This window comes from Mytilus californianus, unplaced genomic scaffold (genome assembly GCF_021869535.1).
Source record: "Mytilus californianus isolate M0D057914Y unplaced genomic scaffold, xbMytCali1.0.p SCAF_34, whole genome shotgun sequence".
Lineage (NCBI taxonomy): Eukaryota > Metazoa > Mollusca > Bivalvia > Mytilida > Mytilidae > Mytilus > Mytilus californianus.
The window spans coordinates 1,132,949-1,152,158 of NW_026262684.1; the positions used below are offsets into that span (position 1 = coordinate 1,132,949).

General features: G+C 32.6%; 1 protein-coding gene across 1 annotated transcript in view; it reads left to right on the forward strand.

Moving 5' to 3' along the window:
• LOC127736586 (inversin-like) overlaps positions 1 to 14,325 on the forward strand; it is a 45,051-nt gene extending 30,726 nt beyond the window's left edge. The window contains exons 11-17 of the mRNA XM_052247151.1: positions 1,555 to 1,720; positions 2,280 to 2,286; positions 2,952 to 3,032; positions 7,087 to 7,183; positions 7,737 to 7,843; positions 8,975 to 9,092; positions 14,230 to 14,325. Coding sequence (XP_052103111.1) covers positions 1,555 to 1,720; positions 2,280 to 2,286; positions 2,952 to 3,032; positions 7,087 to 7,183; positions 7,737 to 7,843; positions 8,975 to 9,092; positions 14,230 to 14,325 — 672 coding nt within the window. The remainder of the gene's footprint in view (positions 1 to 1,554; positions 1,721 to 2,279; positions 2,287 to 2,951; positions 3,033 to 7,086; positions 7,184 to 7,736; positions 7,844 to 8,974; positions 9,093 to 14,229) is intronic.
• The last annotated feature ends 4,885 nt before the right edge of the window (positions 14,326 to 19,210 follow it).

Genomic DNA, 19,210 nt, shown 5'->3' on the forward strand with positions numbered 1-19,210 from the left:
TGTAATATGTTGGAATTTTGTATCTATATTACAGGTCACTCAGGAATTGTTTCCCTGCTATTAGACAATGGTGGAGATTATGCTTCTGCAGATGCAAATGGTGCCACACCCCTTCATTATGCTGCTCAAAATAATCATTCTGTAAGTTTTGTGTTATTATATTTTACTCTAGGAGTGAGAGCTATATTGTTGCATTCACTTTGACTGTCTGCTCTATTGTTCTTCAGTTTATCCATTTCTCCTACAAATAGGGGCCTCTGTGGCTGAGAATCTAAGTTCGCCTACAAATAGGGGCCTCTGTGGCTGAGAGGTCTAAGTTCTCCTACAAAAAGGGGCCTCTGTGGCTGAGAGGTCTAAGTTCTCCTACAAATAGGGGCCTCTGTGGCTGAGAGGTCTAAGTAATCGAACTACTGTATCACAAGCCTGTCAACACTAAGGTTGTCAGTTCGAATTCATCACAGGGCAGGTGCACTCGACTCAATCTGAATTGACTAGGATTGTCAGTTTTCCGACACCTAAGGTCAGTTGTTCTCTCTGAGCACTCAGGTTTCCTCCACCAATAAAGACTGACCGCCATGAAAGAGCACGATAGTGTTAAAAGTTGTGTTAAACACCAATCAATCAATCCAACAAATATGTCCCTTATAATTATCTCAGCTACTATCAAACAAAAAGACTTCATTTCTGGTCTGCAGCCAATTAGTGATGTGTTTTAATGTGTGAGGGCTTTTCTTCTAGACACTGACTTTCTGTTTTCTAATGCTTTGAAATACAAGATGGGGGATTTTTAGCACGATATCACAAGCATTTGTGTTAGTATTGATATCATTAAAGATTGCACATTACTTAATTATGCTGCTCAAAATAATCATCCTGCAGTTGTATATTGCAAAACCCAAGGAAAAGTATTTTTCCATGAAGGGTCAACACCAGACTGGCAATGTGAAGATTTCTTAATAGGTGATGCTGTAGAAGTAGAACATGTAGGACCCACAATCATGTCATTGTCAGTTTCTGTGTTGGGTTTTGTAACCCACTGGAGCAGTGTACTATTAACCTTATGACGTTTGACAGGAGTTGACATTTTGGAACATTATGATTTCTAATTTTTCTGATCACCATTTTATTAGTATTACATTCGTATGGCTTCACCCAAACATGACATCGAGAAAAGCCTGGGGAGAACACTGCACTTATTGTAAATAAAAGATGATGAGGGGTACAAAAACCATAGATAAAGCATTACACAAAATATATTTAATGCTCTCTATACGATTTGCAATATTAAACAATAACAATTTTATGTGAATGAAGGATATATCAAAAACACAACAGATAATAAAAGTTGGTAAAGGACAAAGCGCTGTGACCAAATGAGAAAAGGTAGAAACAAACATCAGTTTCAAAAATATTACAGATCAAAATGAAAATAAACAACATGAACCAATGGGTTTGGTGCCCTGGAAAAATAAGCATCTCCTTCTGCATCCAGTAAATCATGGCCGATAGAAGTTCAATCATATTTGTATTCATTGGTTGATGGATCAATTTTAGGATACAGTAGCTGTGTTCCTGACATACAAGATAGTAGTAGATGAACCAGATGTGGAAGGGAGGTCAGCGTTTATGTGGGCGGGAGGGAAAGGTGCTGATGATGTGGTCACAGTTTTCTTACGGTCTGATGTAGATATTCAACAAGTTGATAAAAATGGTGGCACAGGTTAGTATAATGATAATTATATGAATATGATGTGGGGGTGTTAGTCAATCAGAAAACAATCCAACAACACAAAAAACAGAAGGCATGTTGAAGTCATCATGTTGTCTTTAATTTATGTTAGACAAGTGTCTACACAATATGTTTAGCTCTGAATTAACCTGAATATTAACAAACTGTGAATAGAATTTAAGAAACGAGCACTTAAAGACAAAAATACTTAGTTATAACTGAAAAAACTAATAAAGAAGATCCCTGCTATGAATGAGCACATTTATATGTGATAAGGTGAAACTATAGTTTTTGGGATTGGAGTTTTATCTGTAAAGCTTAATCATATGGTAAAAGCATATTGACTGAAAAAATGAGGAATGAATATGATTAGCTTAATTTTGCATATTGTTAGCCAATTGAAAAAAAGATAGTTGACTTGTAAAGCCAAAGCTACCAGATTTTTCTGGAGGTTTTTAGAATTTGTGTAAATTATCTTATTTTTTTTAAATGATCTTGACAATGTCCATGTTCCTGTGAACTAGTTATTAAGGCCTGTTGATATACTTAGAAAATAAGTAAGTTAGATTTTAGCTCATATACATTATTAAAGCAATGTAAAGCCTGGTTTATATTTGCTTCATGCCTCTCTCGACTTCAAATTTTTTTTATACACATGAGGAAAAAAATTGTTGATACATATAGTATATATATATAGTAAGGATAAAAATGATCTTACCAAAACACCTTATTGCTATTTGTCTGCCATTACTGGACATCAAAAAGTTTCCTGTAAATTTGGACGTCACAATAGAAAATGTCTGACGCCACAAAGGAAGAGTGATTGTTGTATGACGTCAGTAGTTCAAGAGTAGCAGATTCTCAGGTCAAGTGTTGCAGATATTCAAATAGCAGTAAGGTCTATAATAACATTACTTTGAAGAAAAGATGAAACAAGACATATTAGAATTTTGTTTTCAATGTCCTTATAGTAAATTGGCATTAGAGTTTGTCCTTGTATCAAAATTTCGTGGTCAAATCTTGCTCCACTTAATGTAAATCTTTATCTTAACTGAGGCAGTTACTTTGATTTCTTGAATATGTGCTTCTCTTTGTTGTACAAGTAAAAAAAAATGGTTTTCGCCACAAATGACAACAACTACTACAAACTGCCTACTATAGGCAGATTTATTTGTAGCTATATAGTTTAATGATGATGTTATGTTTTTGTCTCTCATTTTAGGGCAGCTTTGGGAGGCCATGCATACATTTGTCAAACTTTAATTAAATATGGTGTGGATCCAAACTTCAGAGATCATAATGGGTAAGATATTATTGATATACATGTAGTGTGTTTTTGTAATTTTGTTTTTGTTAATCAATCTTTTTTCAATGTATGTTTACCTTTATTAATTGCTATAAAATTTCTTTGAATTTATTAAAAAAATCTATGTTGAATTCATACAAGTTGATAAAGCTTTGATAAATCTTTTATATGATATTAGATTTTTTACAGGACTGTTTTTGGGTCATTGTGTTGTCTCAATAATTCTTAGTACGGAATATTTAGAAATTATTGCGATGTATTTATTAATGCCAAAAAATGTGACAGTTATTGGTTCGCAAAAATAAAAGCTTGCATTCATCATGTTCATAATTTCAGTAGTAATTTTCCTTCATAAAATATTTGCACGCAATTGCATTAACACTTTCCTTACCGGATTGAACTGGTCTATGCGTTTCTATGACATTATAAAATATTGCACGAGACCGTTACCGGCCCGAATTAATTTCCAGATAGGTGCGCGTTTTCGCTTATGTTTAGTATATGGGGGTGTAGGACAGTTGCAGCTGTCACAAGACAGGAAACGGAATGAAAACGGTTGAATAACATGTCAACCCATTTGTCAGTAACAAAATTTCAGAATATTAAAGTTGTTTAAGTACATTTTACCATGCGAGTAAAACGAAACAATAAGTTTTACGGACAAGCGCTCGCTAAAAAAAGTAACTACAAGTCAAATAACAAGTCAACTTTTATGAACAGGTGAAACAATTACTTACTTTAATAAGAAAGGAGTCCCAGAAAACATGAAAAGTTGTTTTATGCAGATAACCACTGGTTGAAAGCAGACTGTTTTACTTGATAATTGATTATTCTCACAGTTTTAAAAGTTCAAATAATTTTCTCCAACAGTAATTTAAGTAAAAACTCCATGATTAGAATAAATTGTCAACACTAAATGTCTCAAACGCTCTAAACATCCAAAGAACTTTCCAACAAAGAAACAAACAGTTTAAAGAGTAACTTGACAAGTTAATAGCTAACAGTATTTTGCCATTGTGTGGTAGGCTGTAAAGCACTCTGGTAGGCACAAGTGTTTACCACATTCAAGACAGCCATACATTGTTTGCTTTCTCTTGTCCTTTTTACCAGCGGAAACCTTCATCCAACACACATGACACCATGACTTTTTCCCCACAATGTTTGGCATATGTCTCTCTATAAGACGTGATGGTACTGGGGCTGCAGATTGACGACCTCTAGTACCAATGCCACAGTACTCATCTATCAAACTACTGGCAATTTGACGTGAGAATTGGAGATATGTCATAGCAGGTGAGTTTCCAACGGTTTGATGATTTGGACTCAATAAGAAAAGCCTGTATGCATTGTATTTCAAAATTTAAAGAAATTTAAAGAACACCCGTTTATACCACTTCTGGGTTTTTTGGTTAAAGCAGTAGTACTGAATATACTGGTCCCCTTTGTCAACACCTCCCATGTATTTAGTGTAGTCGACTATGATTTTTGGACATGGTATATCTGCTTTATCAAATTGCCCATCTATTTGAACCAAACACTGTACTTCAAACCTGGAATGATCATGGATTGTTGAAATTGCAGTTACAATTTTTTTGTCTTTCCATAAGACTCCAGAGATCGACTTCCTTTGAAAAAACTTCATGTCCCCCCTATTATCAATACCAACAGGGTGTTTTAACATGAAATCAGCTGGTAAACTGCTTCTGTTTTTGCGGACTGTTCCACATGCTGCAGTTTGATAGTTATCAAACAGGTCTTGGAATAGTTTTGGTGAAGAAAAGAAATTGTCAACATATACATGATATCCCTGCCCAACAATATCAGCCCCCTCTATACATTTTTTTACAACATGTTCACCCAATTGGCCTTCTGTCTATCAGTTTTTTCTGTATAAACATCTGTATAGCAGATGTATCCTGTATTTGAATCTGCTAATGCCCATATCTTAATACCCCATTTAGTTGGTTTGGCTGGCATATATTGTTTGAATTTGACCCTTCCTTTGAAGGGGATCATGCATTCGTCTATTGAGACCTGGCGTGTAGGGACAAATTCTCTTTTCATTGATGTGTTAAACATATTCAAGATGTTTCTTATTTTATAAAGTACATCTTATGATGGATGACCTGGTTGTTGTGCATTATGGTTGTCACTGAAATGAAGGTACCTCATGACTTGCATAAATCTATTCCTGGGCATTGTTTTACGGAATATTGGAGATTCCATGAAGGGATCAGTTGACCAGTATAGTTTGGTTTCTGGTTTAACATCAATTCCCATCAAAAAGCAAAGACCAATAAAAGCTTTAATTTCTGGCAAACTAGGTTTTGACCAGGCAGATTTATTACTGTCTGGGTTTTCAGCAATTTGTTGGATGGCATAACTTTCAGTTTCATTAATTATATGTTCAAAAATTATGTCATTCAAGAAAAGTTTGAAGAAATCTATTGGACCCTTATCAGCAGCTAAAATGGTAGCTGGGCCTGTTGCCCTTCCATCTGGACCTCTAGGTGTGAATAAATGAGGTAAACCCCTTTCATGAATATCAAAATTGTGATGCCAGGTGTTTGCAACATTGTCTATATCTGGGACTACTTGGTCATTGACATTATAGATAGGAATGGTCGGTTCTGTTTCTGAGCCCTCAGACTCGTTTCCTGAAGTATTGAATTCAAAATCATCCCCAATTCCTTGATCTAGTAATATTTGTTCGTACCGTTGAACAGCCTGTTGAATTTCATCGACTTCAAAACCTAAGAATTCCTCGTCTGAAGAATCGGACATTTCAATTTTGTTCTTTGGTTTACAGACGACATTTTTTAATCACATGACATATCACATGTATAAAGAAGGGAACCCCGAGTTTTAATTGGACGATATAAGGTCAGAGTTATAAATAAAATGAAATGTGAATACACATTCCAACGCTCAATGCTAGTTGATAAGAAAAGAGTTGTTGAATATTTATTTATTAAAAAAATTGAAGAAAATATCAAGATCTATGCGAGACATACTCGGTTTTGTATGTTTTAATTACACATATAGGTATTATAAGTTACCATTTGTGAAAATATAAAATCATAACAATATGCAAATGAGTTCCAAGAATCCTCGTTGTGACTTTAGTGCACCAGGGAAACACATGGTAGATTGAAAACACTCACATTTGTTTTTAATTTTGACTCTGATTAAACTTCGAGACAGGATATTTTTTTTGCACCTGCTTCGGTATTTCAAACAGGTTATTTTACATTTCAAACGGCATCTATGCCCTAATCAAGTAGATATTACGAAAGATTGAACATGCACATCGTTAATTCGACCCAACATGCATTTACGTAACATTTTAGGTTCGTGCAGTCCATTTATTGTCGAATTAATTCTACGATGCCTGAAGGCATCGTTGGGCACGCGACAGGCGATGCCTTGAGGCATCGTTGGGCGCGAGCCAGGCGATGCCTCAAGGCATCGTTGGGGATGAAAGGGTTAATTAAATTCCACATTTTTGCTAGAAGTCAAGGATTTGCAATAATGAATTAATTTCTAAATTTTACAGTAATATATTGCTTAATCTGTATAAAAGCTTTATGATGTACATGTAACAATAGACTTTCATGAAAACTGTGAAGGATGTTTTGGAGATAAACAGGTTAACAAAAATTTTTGAGTTATCCTATTAGTAGCAAAAATTTCTACCAGAACATTTTGCATTGGTGTAAATTTTATTTGTGCATGGTATATATATAGCATGAAAAAGACTTCCTTTTGAAAATACTTTTAGTGGACAGAATGTATTTACTACGTCTAATTTCACAGGACAATTTACCCTACATACTGTAAATTCAGAAATTTTTACATGCTATCATCATTGTGATTCAACGTTGAACAATTAACACAAATGCAAGATTGATTATTGCAATACATGTATCATGAAATACTGCATAGAAATAATGCTCTCAAAATTTAGAGTGTGAGTTTTTATTTTCAAACTTATCCCATTGCAAAAGTGTCTGAATTTACCATGTATAGATAAATCTTTTTTCTTCTTCAGACGAACACCTCTACAATGTGCAGCTTATGGTGGCTATGTTAATTGTATGTCTGTCCTTATGGAACATAAAGCTGATCCTAATGATCAAGACAATGAGGTATTTTATTTTTTTGATAGGCCGCTCAACATAAGAAATTTTAATTATGTTTTCATGAATCACAACCTGATAGTCAATTCTCAATAGTTAACTCCTGTATTCTGAATTGTCATATCTTTTCACAAAAATAATAAGGGTTAAAATTGATTATAAGACATGTAAGATATACTGAAATGGTTCATGACTTTCTAGTATTATTTCTCATAAGAATTTTTGTGAAAATAGGCCCATGATATTGATCTGGATATCATGGGAATTAAACTATCATCCAATTAAATTTTCTATTACAAACATATATTATATATGTTGTTAATTCAACCATATGCATCAAGTTGCTAATATTAATCTATTTAAGAGGGATTCCTACAATATATAATTTTTTTTTATTGAAACAGAAGCCAAGGTTATTATAGTGTTGAATCAAAATAGTATAGCTGTGTGCACAAAGAGGGATAACTCTAAGTAAAAAAGAAATTGTGAAACTTTCAACTAGCTTATCTCTAAAATAACATATAGTAAAACTCAAATTTACATATTGTTTTGTGTGTTTCAGGGAATGACAGCTCTACACTGGGCCTGTAGTAAAGGCCATCTTGATTCTGTTAAGCTTCTGATGGAGTATAGAGCATTTCCTAACCACATGGAGTTTACTGAAGATAGGTATTAAAACAGGAATTATTTCAGATCATGTAACATCTTGCAGCTAAGAAAACATCAAACACAGAACAAAATAAAATCCATTATAATATTAATAATAATACTTATAAAAGTAAAACAAACACAAACTGAAAACTTTTTATTTGTAAGTATTAGATAAATAATACAAGAGATTGGCAATTATTGTGAAATCTAGTAATGTAATGCCGCCTCAGGATTTCATTGATAATGTTCAATTTGAAATTAAAAATCTTATTGTCTCAAAAATCACAAAACAATATTTCAATAATACCTTCAAAACCTTATCAAGAAATTATTAAGAAAAGATTTAAAACCATTTTTATTCAGCAAAAAAAAAAGAAAAGAAAGAAGAATAAGACCTAACAACACTACCCTTCCTTTTATGACGTTTGATTTTTTTATATATCCTCTACCACTGCTCATAAAATCTTTATATTTAAAGATATGTTATTTTCAAACTTTTAAACCATATCCGGTAAAATACTGAAAATGAAAAATAAAAAGAGAAGGAATATGTCTGTACATGAAAAAGTTGTTTTAAAAATTTAGAAAGAGTAGTATATTATTTCAGTAGATTATATGGACATTAAATGGATCTGTCAATCTCTTGTATTATTAATCTCTTGATTGAAAAAAAAACAAAAAAACACTGTTAAGTTTATTGGTTCTTCTGTATGCAAAAGGTACATTTTAGTCTTTAACAAATAAACAGAACAAAATATAAAGAATAGAGAAGTTGGGTGCTTAAATACAAAAAAATAGAGAATAAGGGGCAAAATGTATAAAGAACAGAGAAAAATGGCTTAAAAGTTAAAGAATACAGAATTGAAGGACCCCATCTAGATCCTCTTATATCAGGTTATTTTTGCATCAGGATTTGTTCTTCGTTTGTTAAATCTTTGCTGTGTTTATTATTTGCATGTCATGGCCTTGTACAATTCATTTAAATGAACAGGGAAATTTTTGGAGTAGGGTAAATTTTCTTTGTAAATGTCAGCCCTTATTGGCATGTTATCTAAGACTTGTAAACAAATCTCCTTCAGTGTGAAAAAAAAACATTTTCAGAATTCTGATTAAATTTTTTTTTTTTATGAATTTTTTTTTCTGTTACAGGTACACTCCATTGGATTATGCTTTGATGGGGGAGCACCATGATGTGGCACAGTATATGATTGAACAGGGGGCACTGTCGATTACGGGTATTCAAGATATTGCAGCTCTGAAAATACAGGTATTAATTTTTCACTACTGATTGATGATACAATCTTAAAATAAAAAGGTGACCATGAACCAATAAACATATATCAAAAAATGACCTCATGGATTTTACAAGTTTTTATGACAATACACCTGTAATTAGATTTCCGGTCATTGACCTCTGTATTGATTTTTTACATTCTTTTATCAAGCATGTTTCCCTAAGATTTTCATTGATCACCAGAATAAATAATTAGTGATGCTTTGTGTTAGATTATGAAAAATTATTTAAAAGGTTTTATAATCAAGTAACTTTAATCATACATTAATGAGCTTGGTTGTGCATAAAGTGAGGATTAAGTGAGCAACTCAAAACTGCTCAATCGGTGTCTTTTAACTTTTGTCTTCTCTTGCTGAAAACGATAAAAAAAATTCTAAATTTTCTAAAATCTAAGAAATTATTTACTTATGTTATATAAGGGTTGTTTTCTTTCGACATGCCTTTGAAACAAATTTTTGCCTGGCTGAAAAACTCTTAGCAAAAATTGTTTCTGTACAAAGAAATAACAAAGAGACAAAAAGCATAATTAAATTGTCTGGCCTTGACAGAGTCGAAAAGCGAGACATAGGTATGCTGTTTCCGGCGTGGCGGCGTCAACAATGTATTAGTTTGTGATTAGGTCTAGTTTATGGTGAACCACTAGTGGTAGGTCAATGATATTTGGTATGCAGTTGTATTAGCATTGGCACATCTCATTACCATGGAGATTATTTGGCCCCACCCCCTCAGTCATGGTCTATTGACTTTGAAACTTTGCTTAGTTTACATGTATTAGTTAATGATTAGGTCAGTTTATGGGGAACCACTAGTGGTAGGTCAATGATATTTGGTATGCAGTTGTATAAGCATTAGCATATCTCATTTCCATGGAGATTATTTGGCCCTGCCCCCTCATTCATGGTCTGTTGACTTTGAAACTTTTGCTTAGTTTACATGTATTAGTTTGTGATTAGGTCAGCTTTTGGGGAACCACTAGTGGTAGGTCAATGGTATTTGGTATGCAGTTGTATAAGCATTGGCATATCTCATTTCCATGGAGATTATTTGGCCCAACCCCCTCAGTCATGGTCTATTGACTTTGAAACTTTGCTTAGTTTACATGTATTAGTTTGTGATTAGATCAGTTTAAGATGAACCACTAATGTTAAGTCAATGATATTTGGTATGCAAGTTTCATTTCCATGGAGATTATATAACCCCACACCCTCATTATGGTATATTGACTTTGAAACTTTTTCATAATTTACAAGTTAATGTTTGTGTTTAGGTTTGTTTAAAGGGAATGGCTTATGAGATTTCAGTGGTATTTGATATGCAGTTGTATTTAAGCATTGGCACATCTCATTACCATGGAGATTATTTGGCCCCACCCCCTCAGTCATGGTCTATTGACTTTGAAACTTTGCTTAGTTTACATGTATTAGTTAATGATTAGGTCAGTTTATGGGGAACCACTAGTGGTAGGTCAATGATATTTGGTATGCAGTTGTATAAGCATTAGCATATCTCATTTCCATGGAGATTATTTGGCCCTGCCCCCTCATTCATGGTCTGTTGACTTTGAAACTTTTGCTTAGTTTACATGTATTAGTTTGTGATTAGGTCAGCTTTTGGGGAACCACTAGTGGTAGGTCAATGGTATTTGGTATGCAGTTGTATAAGCATTGGCATATCTCATTTCCATGGAGATTATTTGGCCCAACCCCCTCAGTCATGGTCTATTGACTTTGAAACTTTGCTTAGTTTACATGTATTAGTTTGTGATTAGATCAGTTTAAGATGAACCACTAATGTTAAGTCAATGATATTTGGTATGCAAGTTTCATTTCCATGGAGATTATATAACCCCACACCCTCATTATGGTATATTGACTTTGAAACTTTTTCATAATTTACAAGTTAATGTTTGTGTTTAGGTTTGTTTAAAGGGAATGGCTTATGAGATTTCAGTGGTATTTGATATGCAGTTGTATTTAAGCATTGGCACATCTCATTTCCATGGAGATTGTTTAACCCTGTACATTCAGTCATGGTTCATTGACTGAATATTTGCATAACTTACATATTAAAGTATTGCTATTTTAATTTCAACATTTGCATTATCAAAATAACAAATAGGCGAGACATATCTCTGTGTTAACAGTTTATTATAAAAATAAAAGACAATTAAAAACAGATACTTTGATCTCAGTCCAGAATATCAATCACCGAACTATATGTATCTAAGTTTATTTTAGCCTCACCAAGCTATTAAAGCAAGAATTGTGTCCCTTGGTCTGTCAAACATCTGGTATTTGTTTGAGTCCAACTACAGGAATGTCAAAATATTTCTCTGGTCCTTCGAGAGTTGACTGTATATGCAGCTAACTGACCATGATATAACATGTCTGAATGAGCATATGTTAAAGATGTTAATAGAAAATTATCAAAAAATCTTGTTAATATGACTTGCAACAGTAAATTGACTTAAATAATATTGATAAAAAATCAAATCATAAGTATTGACTGTTTTGGTCTTCCATTGAATCTAGATAAGTTATAGTCATCTCCCCTTGTTAGCAGAACCATTAAAACAAAATTTGAATGTACAGTTTATTTTATTATGATATGTCAGGAACTGTTGATTGAATTTCTCTGAACAGTAATTAGATTCAGATAATATTGATAGAAAGTAAAATCAAAAGTATTGACTATTTTTTTGTCTTCCATTGAAACTAGATAAGTTAGAGTCATCTCCCCTTATGTGCAGATCCATCATAAAAAAATTGATGTGTTTAGTATAATTCATTATAATCTGTTAGGAGCTGTTGATTTTAATGTCTTAAAACAGTTAATGGATTCTGATAATATTGATAGAAAGTAAAATCAAAACTATTGACTATGTTTTGTCTTTCATTTAAACCAGAGAAGTTAGAGTCATCTCCCCTTGTTTGCATTTGCAGAACCATACAAATATTTGAAGTATAAATTTAGTTGATCAGTAAATGGATTCACATTATGTTGAGAGAAAGTAAAATCAAAAGTATTGACTGTTTTTGTCATCCATTGAAACTAGATAAGTAAGAGTCATCTCCCCTTGTTTGCAGAACCATTACACAAACATTTGAAGTGTGAAGTATAATAAATTATAATCTGTTAAAAGCTGTTGTTTAATTTCTTTTAAACAGTAAAAAAATTCCAATAATGATATTAGAAAGTAAAATCTGAAGTATTGACTGTTTTGTCATCCATTGAAACTAGATAAGTGAGGGTCATCTCCCCTTGTTTGCAAAACCATTAAAAAAGTGTGCAGTAAATAAATTATAATATGTTAAGAGCTGTTGATTTTAAGTTCCTTGATCACCTGAAGGTGTCCAAATTATATTGTTAAACAGTTATGTAAAAATATTGATGGTTGTCTTCCATTGAAACTAGATAAATTAGAGTTACCTCCCCTTGTTTGCAGAACCATTGAAAAACAATGTTTAATGTTTGAAGTATAATCAAGAGTTGTGGATGTAATCACTTTGGAAAATAAATGGATTCTGATGATATTGATGAAAAGTAAAATAAAAACTATTGACATTTTTTGTCTTCCATTGAAAAGAGATAAAGTCAATGACAGAATCAATGTAGGACTGATCTCCTTTCGTCATGTCTTTTTTCTGAAACTCAAAAATCTTTCTACTATAAAAGGAAGCACCTTTGAGATTGCTCTTATATCTTCTATAGTGATAACACTGTTAAAGCTTTATCAAAGCTATGAATGACTTTAGGTTTTTAATAAAACGAAAAAAAACAACATTTTGATTAGATCAACTTTACAATATTTAAAGTTGATGATTTATGGAGTTTTTTTTGTCAATTGATCATCAATGATGACCTTATTGTCGAAATATTGAGTTTTGCTACAAGCTTTGTGTTAATATTGAAAACACTTCAAAGAAATTTCGGGTTACTTCCCCTGTTTAATCCTGTTTTAAGTTATTCTTCTTAAAATAATGTGAATTGATAAAACAATATAAATTAAATACAAATTGAACATAGAATCATAAAAGGAAGGCAATTAAATGATTTTGTATGCCTTAGGACAAAAAAAATAATAATTTAAAAATCCCTTAAAAGAATTATACTTCTATCCAATGTTTGATTTGAAATTGATAAGAAATGTATTGAACTAATGGAAGGGAAATGTGCATACATGGAACCACATCTTTAACACTAAGGTTAAACACCTGAAACAGAAATGATACTGAAAAAACTATGCAAATGTGAAAGATGATGAAAAAGGAAAGAAACAAACAAACACACCATGTGTAGGATATAACCATATTAAACGAAATAAAATATATCTATTAACTCTTATATGTGTTTTGTAGATGAATAAATAAACAGGTCATATATTTCACTTGAAAATGTCGTTCACGCAAAATCTCCCACTCAGCTGTCATAGCTGAGGGGGAGATCTCCCTCTTTGAAGGTTTCAGAGGTTGGCAGGTATGAGCTAATGACACAATAAAAATGTCTCTTAGGTAATATGTGATAAAAATCTGAAGTGTCCTTTAATTATAACAATCCATGAATTTTACCACTTCAATACAAAAATAGTTTAAATGAAAAGGAGGTGTATTTTTAGGTTAATTCAGTTTTTACAGTACAGTGCAATCAGATTAGAGTTCTTTTTTTATTGTTGTAGATTACTGTCATATGATGAATCAATCTTTTTTATAAAATCTTGCCCTTCACTTGTTGAAGTCATGAAGTAGTAAAGTCAATAATTCATGATAGTTGAAAGTAGGAAATTTTTTATAAAAAGATTTCATAACTTGGAAACTGGTTTTTAATGAGGTTTTCCCATGAATGTTACATTGTTTAAAAATAGTGTTTGCTTATTATTTATCTTTCATTAAGGAAGTTCTTTGGGAAGTTGTAAAAATTAACATTGAAAAATTTGACATTGGAATAAAATGTGAATTTTGATTGATTCTAATTGTTTAGGATTACTAAAGATGTGACAGTTACTCTGACAGTTACTCTGGTTGTTATTTATTTATGTGTCTTTGACCTTAATACTGCAAATTGAATTTGGAACAAAAGTCACCAATAATTGTTAATATGCTGTCTTTTTTAGTCCACATTCAGAGGATTTCGTGTCAGAAAAACTTTCACTGAAAGAAAACGACTGCTGATGAAGCATGAACAGCTGAAGAAAGAAGCTGCAAGGTGATTATACTTTTGATATTAATAGACATGATAGAGGACTTTCAAATTAATTCATTTTTGCATTACATTTCCAATGTTACAATGCTTATGTTATTACATCATCGTAAGAATCGGTGTGCAATGAAGTCATTTACACAAAATAAAAAATGACTTCACTTAGGGATGTACACCTCTGAGGAGCCAAAAATTTCTAGAATTAAACTTTTTTTCTTAACCTGATTTTTGGGTTTATATGACTGTAAAAAAATAATTGGTGAAGAAAAAATCATATGGTGGTGCACTTCTTTTTTTGCTACGGCCCTTTGAAAGTATCCATTTTTCATCAATTTTTACCTATTTTTGGGCTATTATCGTGAAAAAAATCATAGTTCCACAATTAAACTTTTTTTCATACTTTCAATAAAGATGAAGTTGACCAATTTGAATAAATTTAATTCAAAAAAACTATAGGTAGGTGTTAATATAAGAAAGTTTTATCATATTTTGATGCCATGCTGTCAATTTTGTAAATTTGTGATTTTGCTTTGTTATAGGTTGCATTTCTTTAAATATTGACAATGCAATTTCCCATAGGAACTCCTTTTACGGCTAAAACTGTACCACTTTTACTATGAAGTTTTGAAAAATCATATCCTAGAATGTAAAGTTCATATGCACTACAATTTTTTTCAAAGGTCAAAATATAAGGCTGTGCGGCATATTTTCAACGTTTATATGCCCCGAAATTCTAAGAGTTTAAACTAACACTAAATTTTTTAACTATCCCTACCTTGACTATAGGATTACCACAGATTTCTATATAGACAATATGCATATAAAATAAAATAAAATGTATATTTACTGGTATATTTACTGGTAACATTCCCAAGTTATGTCTATGAGATGAAACCTAGAGATCATAACTGGGAACCAGTATGTAAACAAAATTAATTATCTATGAATATTCTATATCTCCCCAAAAGAGGGGTGGTTTGAGAAACAGCTGTATTTACCTGAGCGGGAATTTCTCGCTGCATTGAAGTCCTGTTGGTGACCTTCTGCTGTTGTCTGTTCTATGGTCGGGTTGTTGTCTCTTTGACACATTCCCCATTTCCATTCTCAATTTTATGTCTTACAGGATTAAAAATTCCGCTGCATGTGTATTCTTCTTGCTTTTATTCTTTGTGTAGTTTTTAAAATGCATACATTGAAAGACCAATTCGTATATGTTAACTTTGGACTTCTCTCTTTCTCTCTGTTTTTTGTTTTTTTGTTGTTGCTGCCGTGCCTCCGGGTAGCTACGTGTTTCGTACCTGAATCCTTCTGGTTCCTGAGGTTGCTGCTCAATATATCTCTTTAATTTACTGCTCATTTCTTCTTTATAAACGGAAGTTAGAAAACGGAAGTAGTTTTGTTGTCAATGAAACAATGAAATTGACATCTTTTCCCGCTAACTGTCAATTTTATTAAGGACGATTTTTCAGTGTTTTTTGGGGGAAATTTTGTTGCAACAACTAAGGATGGTATTATCTAGGTGTATGTATGTAATTATTTCAACCCTGGGAGGGATATAAATGTAATTTCCAAATAATTTTCTTGAGCTGTCAAAAAAGCCGCCTCAATCGTAACAGCGCCACCGGAAGAAATTATACACTGTCCAACAGTGCCCTTGCAATCTGGGTTATTGTGCTAAAGTGCCCTTTCAGACAACTAGCACCCTTCTGCCCTGAGATTCAAGCTGGAACACTTCAGGTTGTTACTGATAGCTTTTTGACAAATTGATTTAAATGGTATGCTAATGTTCTTTTTTCAAACTTCTTAATGTTAATACCAAAAATGATACCTCCTTTTTGAAATGCACAGTCCATCAAATGTCTGTTTTTCAAATTCCGACCTAGTCCGAGATTACTCTGACGTCCAACGGCTGTTTTGCCAGACAAGCTGGGGCCGTGGGACCCACGGCCCCAGCTTGTCTGGCAAAACAGCCGTTGGACGTCAGAGTAATCTCGGACTAATTCCGACCCTGCAAATCTTATCACAAAAAATAAGAGTATCTTAAGTCATTTTCACAAAGGCGGTTGTAAGATTTTTTTTTATCTTAAGAGTATTCTTAAGTTTTTATCTTAAGTAAAAACTCACGACTACTCGTAAGATGAACAATTGCATAGCAACCTTGTTTCACTTTCGTTTCACATGCGCAGTTACAACTTCTGATTATCACTTCAATCCAAAATGGCAGCACAAGGACAAGGTACTGTTTGTTTAAAGTAAGTATTGTGCTGCAAGAAACAATATCTGTCTGGATTTAACTAACAACGCAAAATGTTTACTTTATTCTGATTTATGTATGTCGATATCGTGATATTCGCATGTCTGTCCATGTTTGTCAATCTATCTTCCAGTTCCAAGCTCCATTCACAGAAATTTATGAATGAAAACAATTTATAGATGTGAAACCGCACTGACCACGTCTGCTTGAGATTTTTATAGATTGGCTTTTTATATCGTTTGTGTACCTTTGTGAACAAAAACTTATGGGTACCATTTGATATATAAGGTTAGATCAAATAATTAGACATGTTGTACAAAGAGAACTGACAGGATGTCGTCTGCTGTTTACACTTTTCAAAATGGCAAATGAAAATAAGAGGAAGCTAAATTGGACAGAGAGCGAGCTTAATGCATTAACAGATGGTATTTCAGCTAATATTAGCTTGCTGAAATGGAAATTCAGTTTGTCCGTTACCAATGAGGCCAAAAACAAATGTTGGGCAGGGATAACAGAGAGGTACATGTACGATTAGACTATTTTTTACAATGATTTGAGATCCCATTTAAATTCATCTGTCATATTTATTAAGATGTTAGATAAACATAAGTCACTGAAAGAGTGATTTCAAGAATACTCGCATATAAATGAAACCTGCCAAAGCTTGCCTTCTGTGCCTTTTTGATTGTTTGTAATTATTATTTCATTGCTCACTATCACCCTTTATTCTTAAGAAGGGATGGGGTTGAAAAAAGTGCCAAGGTTAGGGGTGCTGTCCCCTTTCAAATAAGTATTAAAGCAGCCAGTTTAATAAAAAGATATTGAGAAGGTTAAACCCTGATTATTAAAAGGGGAGTCACAACATGTTTAATTTAAATATAGATCTATCTATACATCACATGTAGTATGTACATAATAAAAAAAAATAAGTATTTATATTCATAGTTTAAAGTTTCTGATTCAATTGATAATCATAAAAAGTGTTAAGAAAATATATATACTAATTGTCAGAAATTATCAAGTATAGAATATTAAATAGTACAAGAAACGCGCTTTTTCTTCATTTTATTCAACATCTTCAATTGATTTCCAGAGTTAACTCTGTAAACCCTTCAGGCATAAAGCGACAGTTGGCTGATATAAAAAAAAATGGCAGGATATACAAAGCCTGGCAAAGAAGAAAGATGCTGCCAGACTCCAGGCAGTCAGGAGAACAGGAGGAGGACCACCACCAGAGGATACGTTAAAATCCTGGGAAAAAAATGTGAGTACACACATATAAATGTAAGAAGATTAGGTATGATTGCCAATGAGACTAATCTCCATCCAAGACATAAAGTAGTAATACATTGTACATGTACAAGCAGTTATAGGTCACAGTAAGGCCTTAATAAACTTGAACCTTTGACTCCATTTTTAGTATGTTTTGATGATAAATGTTATATGACATCCTTACAGTTAATACTCACAAATTTGATTACAGACAGTCATTTTTCTAACCATTCATCTTCTTTTTTTTTTTGGGGGGGGCATGATTTTTTTAAATGTTGTTGTAGAAGACATTATTTGTTTCAGAAGAGAAGCAAAATGGTTTGTTTCCATTAAAAATGTCTTTCATATTTAGAGGCAGTTTCTTCTATAAGAAGTTGATACATAAATTTCAAGTACATGTTTGTATGTTCATTTTATTTTGTAAATTTTACCTTGCTGATCATTTTAGCTGTTCAAGTTTCTCTTTAAATATTACTTTTCTTAAGATACTAGTAAATAAGACACAAAAATGAACAAAATTCAGACATTGACAGGGTAATGACTCTTGTAATGGACAGGTCATTTGTAACTCCAAAAACTCTGGAATAGGAGGAAATCAAGGGGCCTTTAATTATTTTTGTAATGGAAAGGTGGTATTCAATTTTTTATATTTATAAATTTGCGGCCGTATAAGGGTAAGGCCATGTCGTCCGAAGACATTTGTTTGCCAGACAATAACCTGAGTATAAGTGTATGGATCTCTATCAAATTGTACCACAAGGTTCCACACTACAAAATGATGTTTGGGATTGACTTTTGGGGTTATTGTCTTAACTGTTTAGGAACAAGGGACCAAAACAAGCATTTTTCTTGTTTCAGGACAATCGCTTGTGTATGGATCTCTATGAAATTGTACCACAAGGTTCCATACCAAAAAACGAGGAGTTTGTCGATTATTTTGGGAGTTATTGCTTTAACCGTTAAGGAATTAAGGGCCAAAAACAATACTTTTCTAATACTGTACAAATTGCTTATTTCTTGACCAATTTAAATGGGGTATAATTCAAAGTCTTGCATTCTTGTGGTCCTTTAATATGCTTAATTTAATGGTGTAAATTATTTTGTTTTTTTGGACCTCGTTGGGACCGAAATTGAGGTTCAAAGGGTCCAAAATTAATCTTTGTTTGATTTCATCAAAAATTGAAATATTTGGGTTCTTTGATATGCCGAATCTAATCGTGTATTTAGATAAAAAAAAATGTGAGCCCCGTTTTGAAAAAAGTCCACTTTATGGTCCAAATTAAACTTTGTTTGATTTCACCAAAAATTGAATTATTGTAGTTCTTTGATATGCCGAATCTAACCGTGTATTTAGATTTTTTAGTCCCCT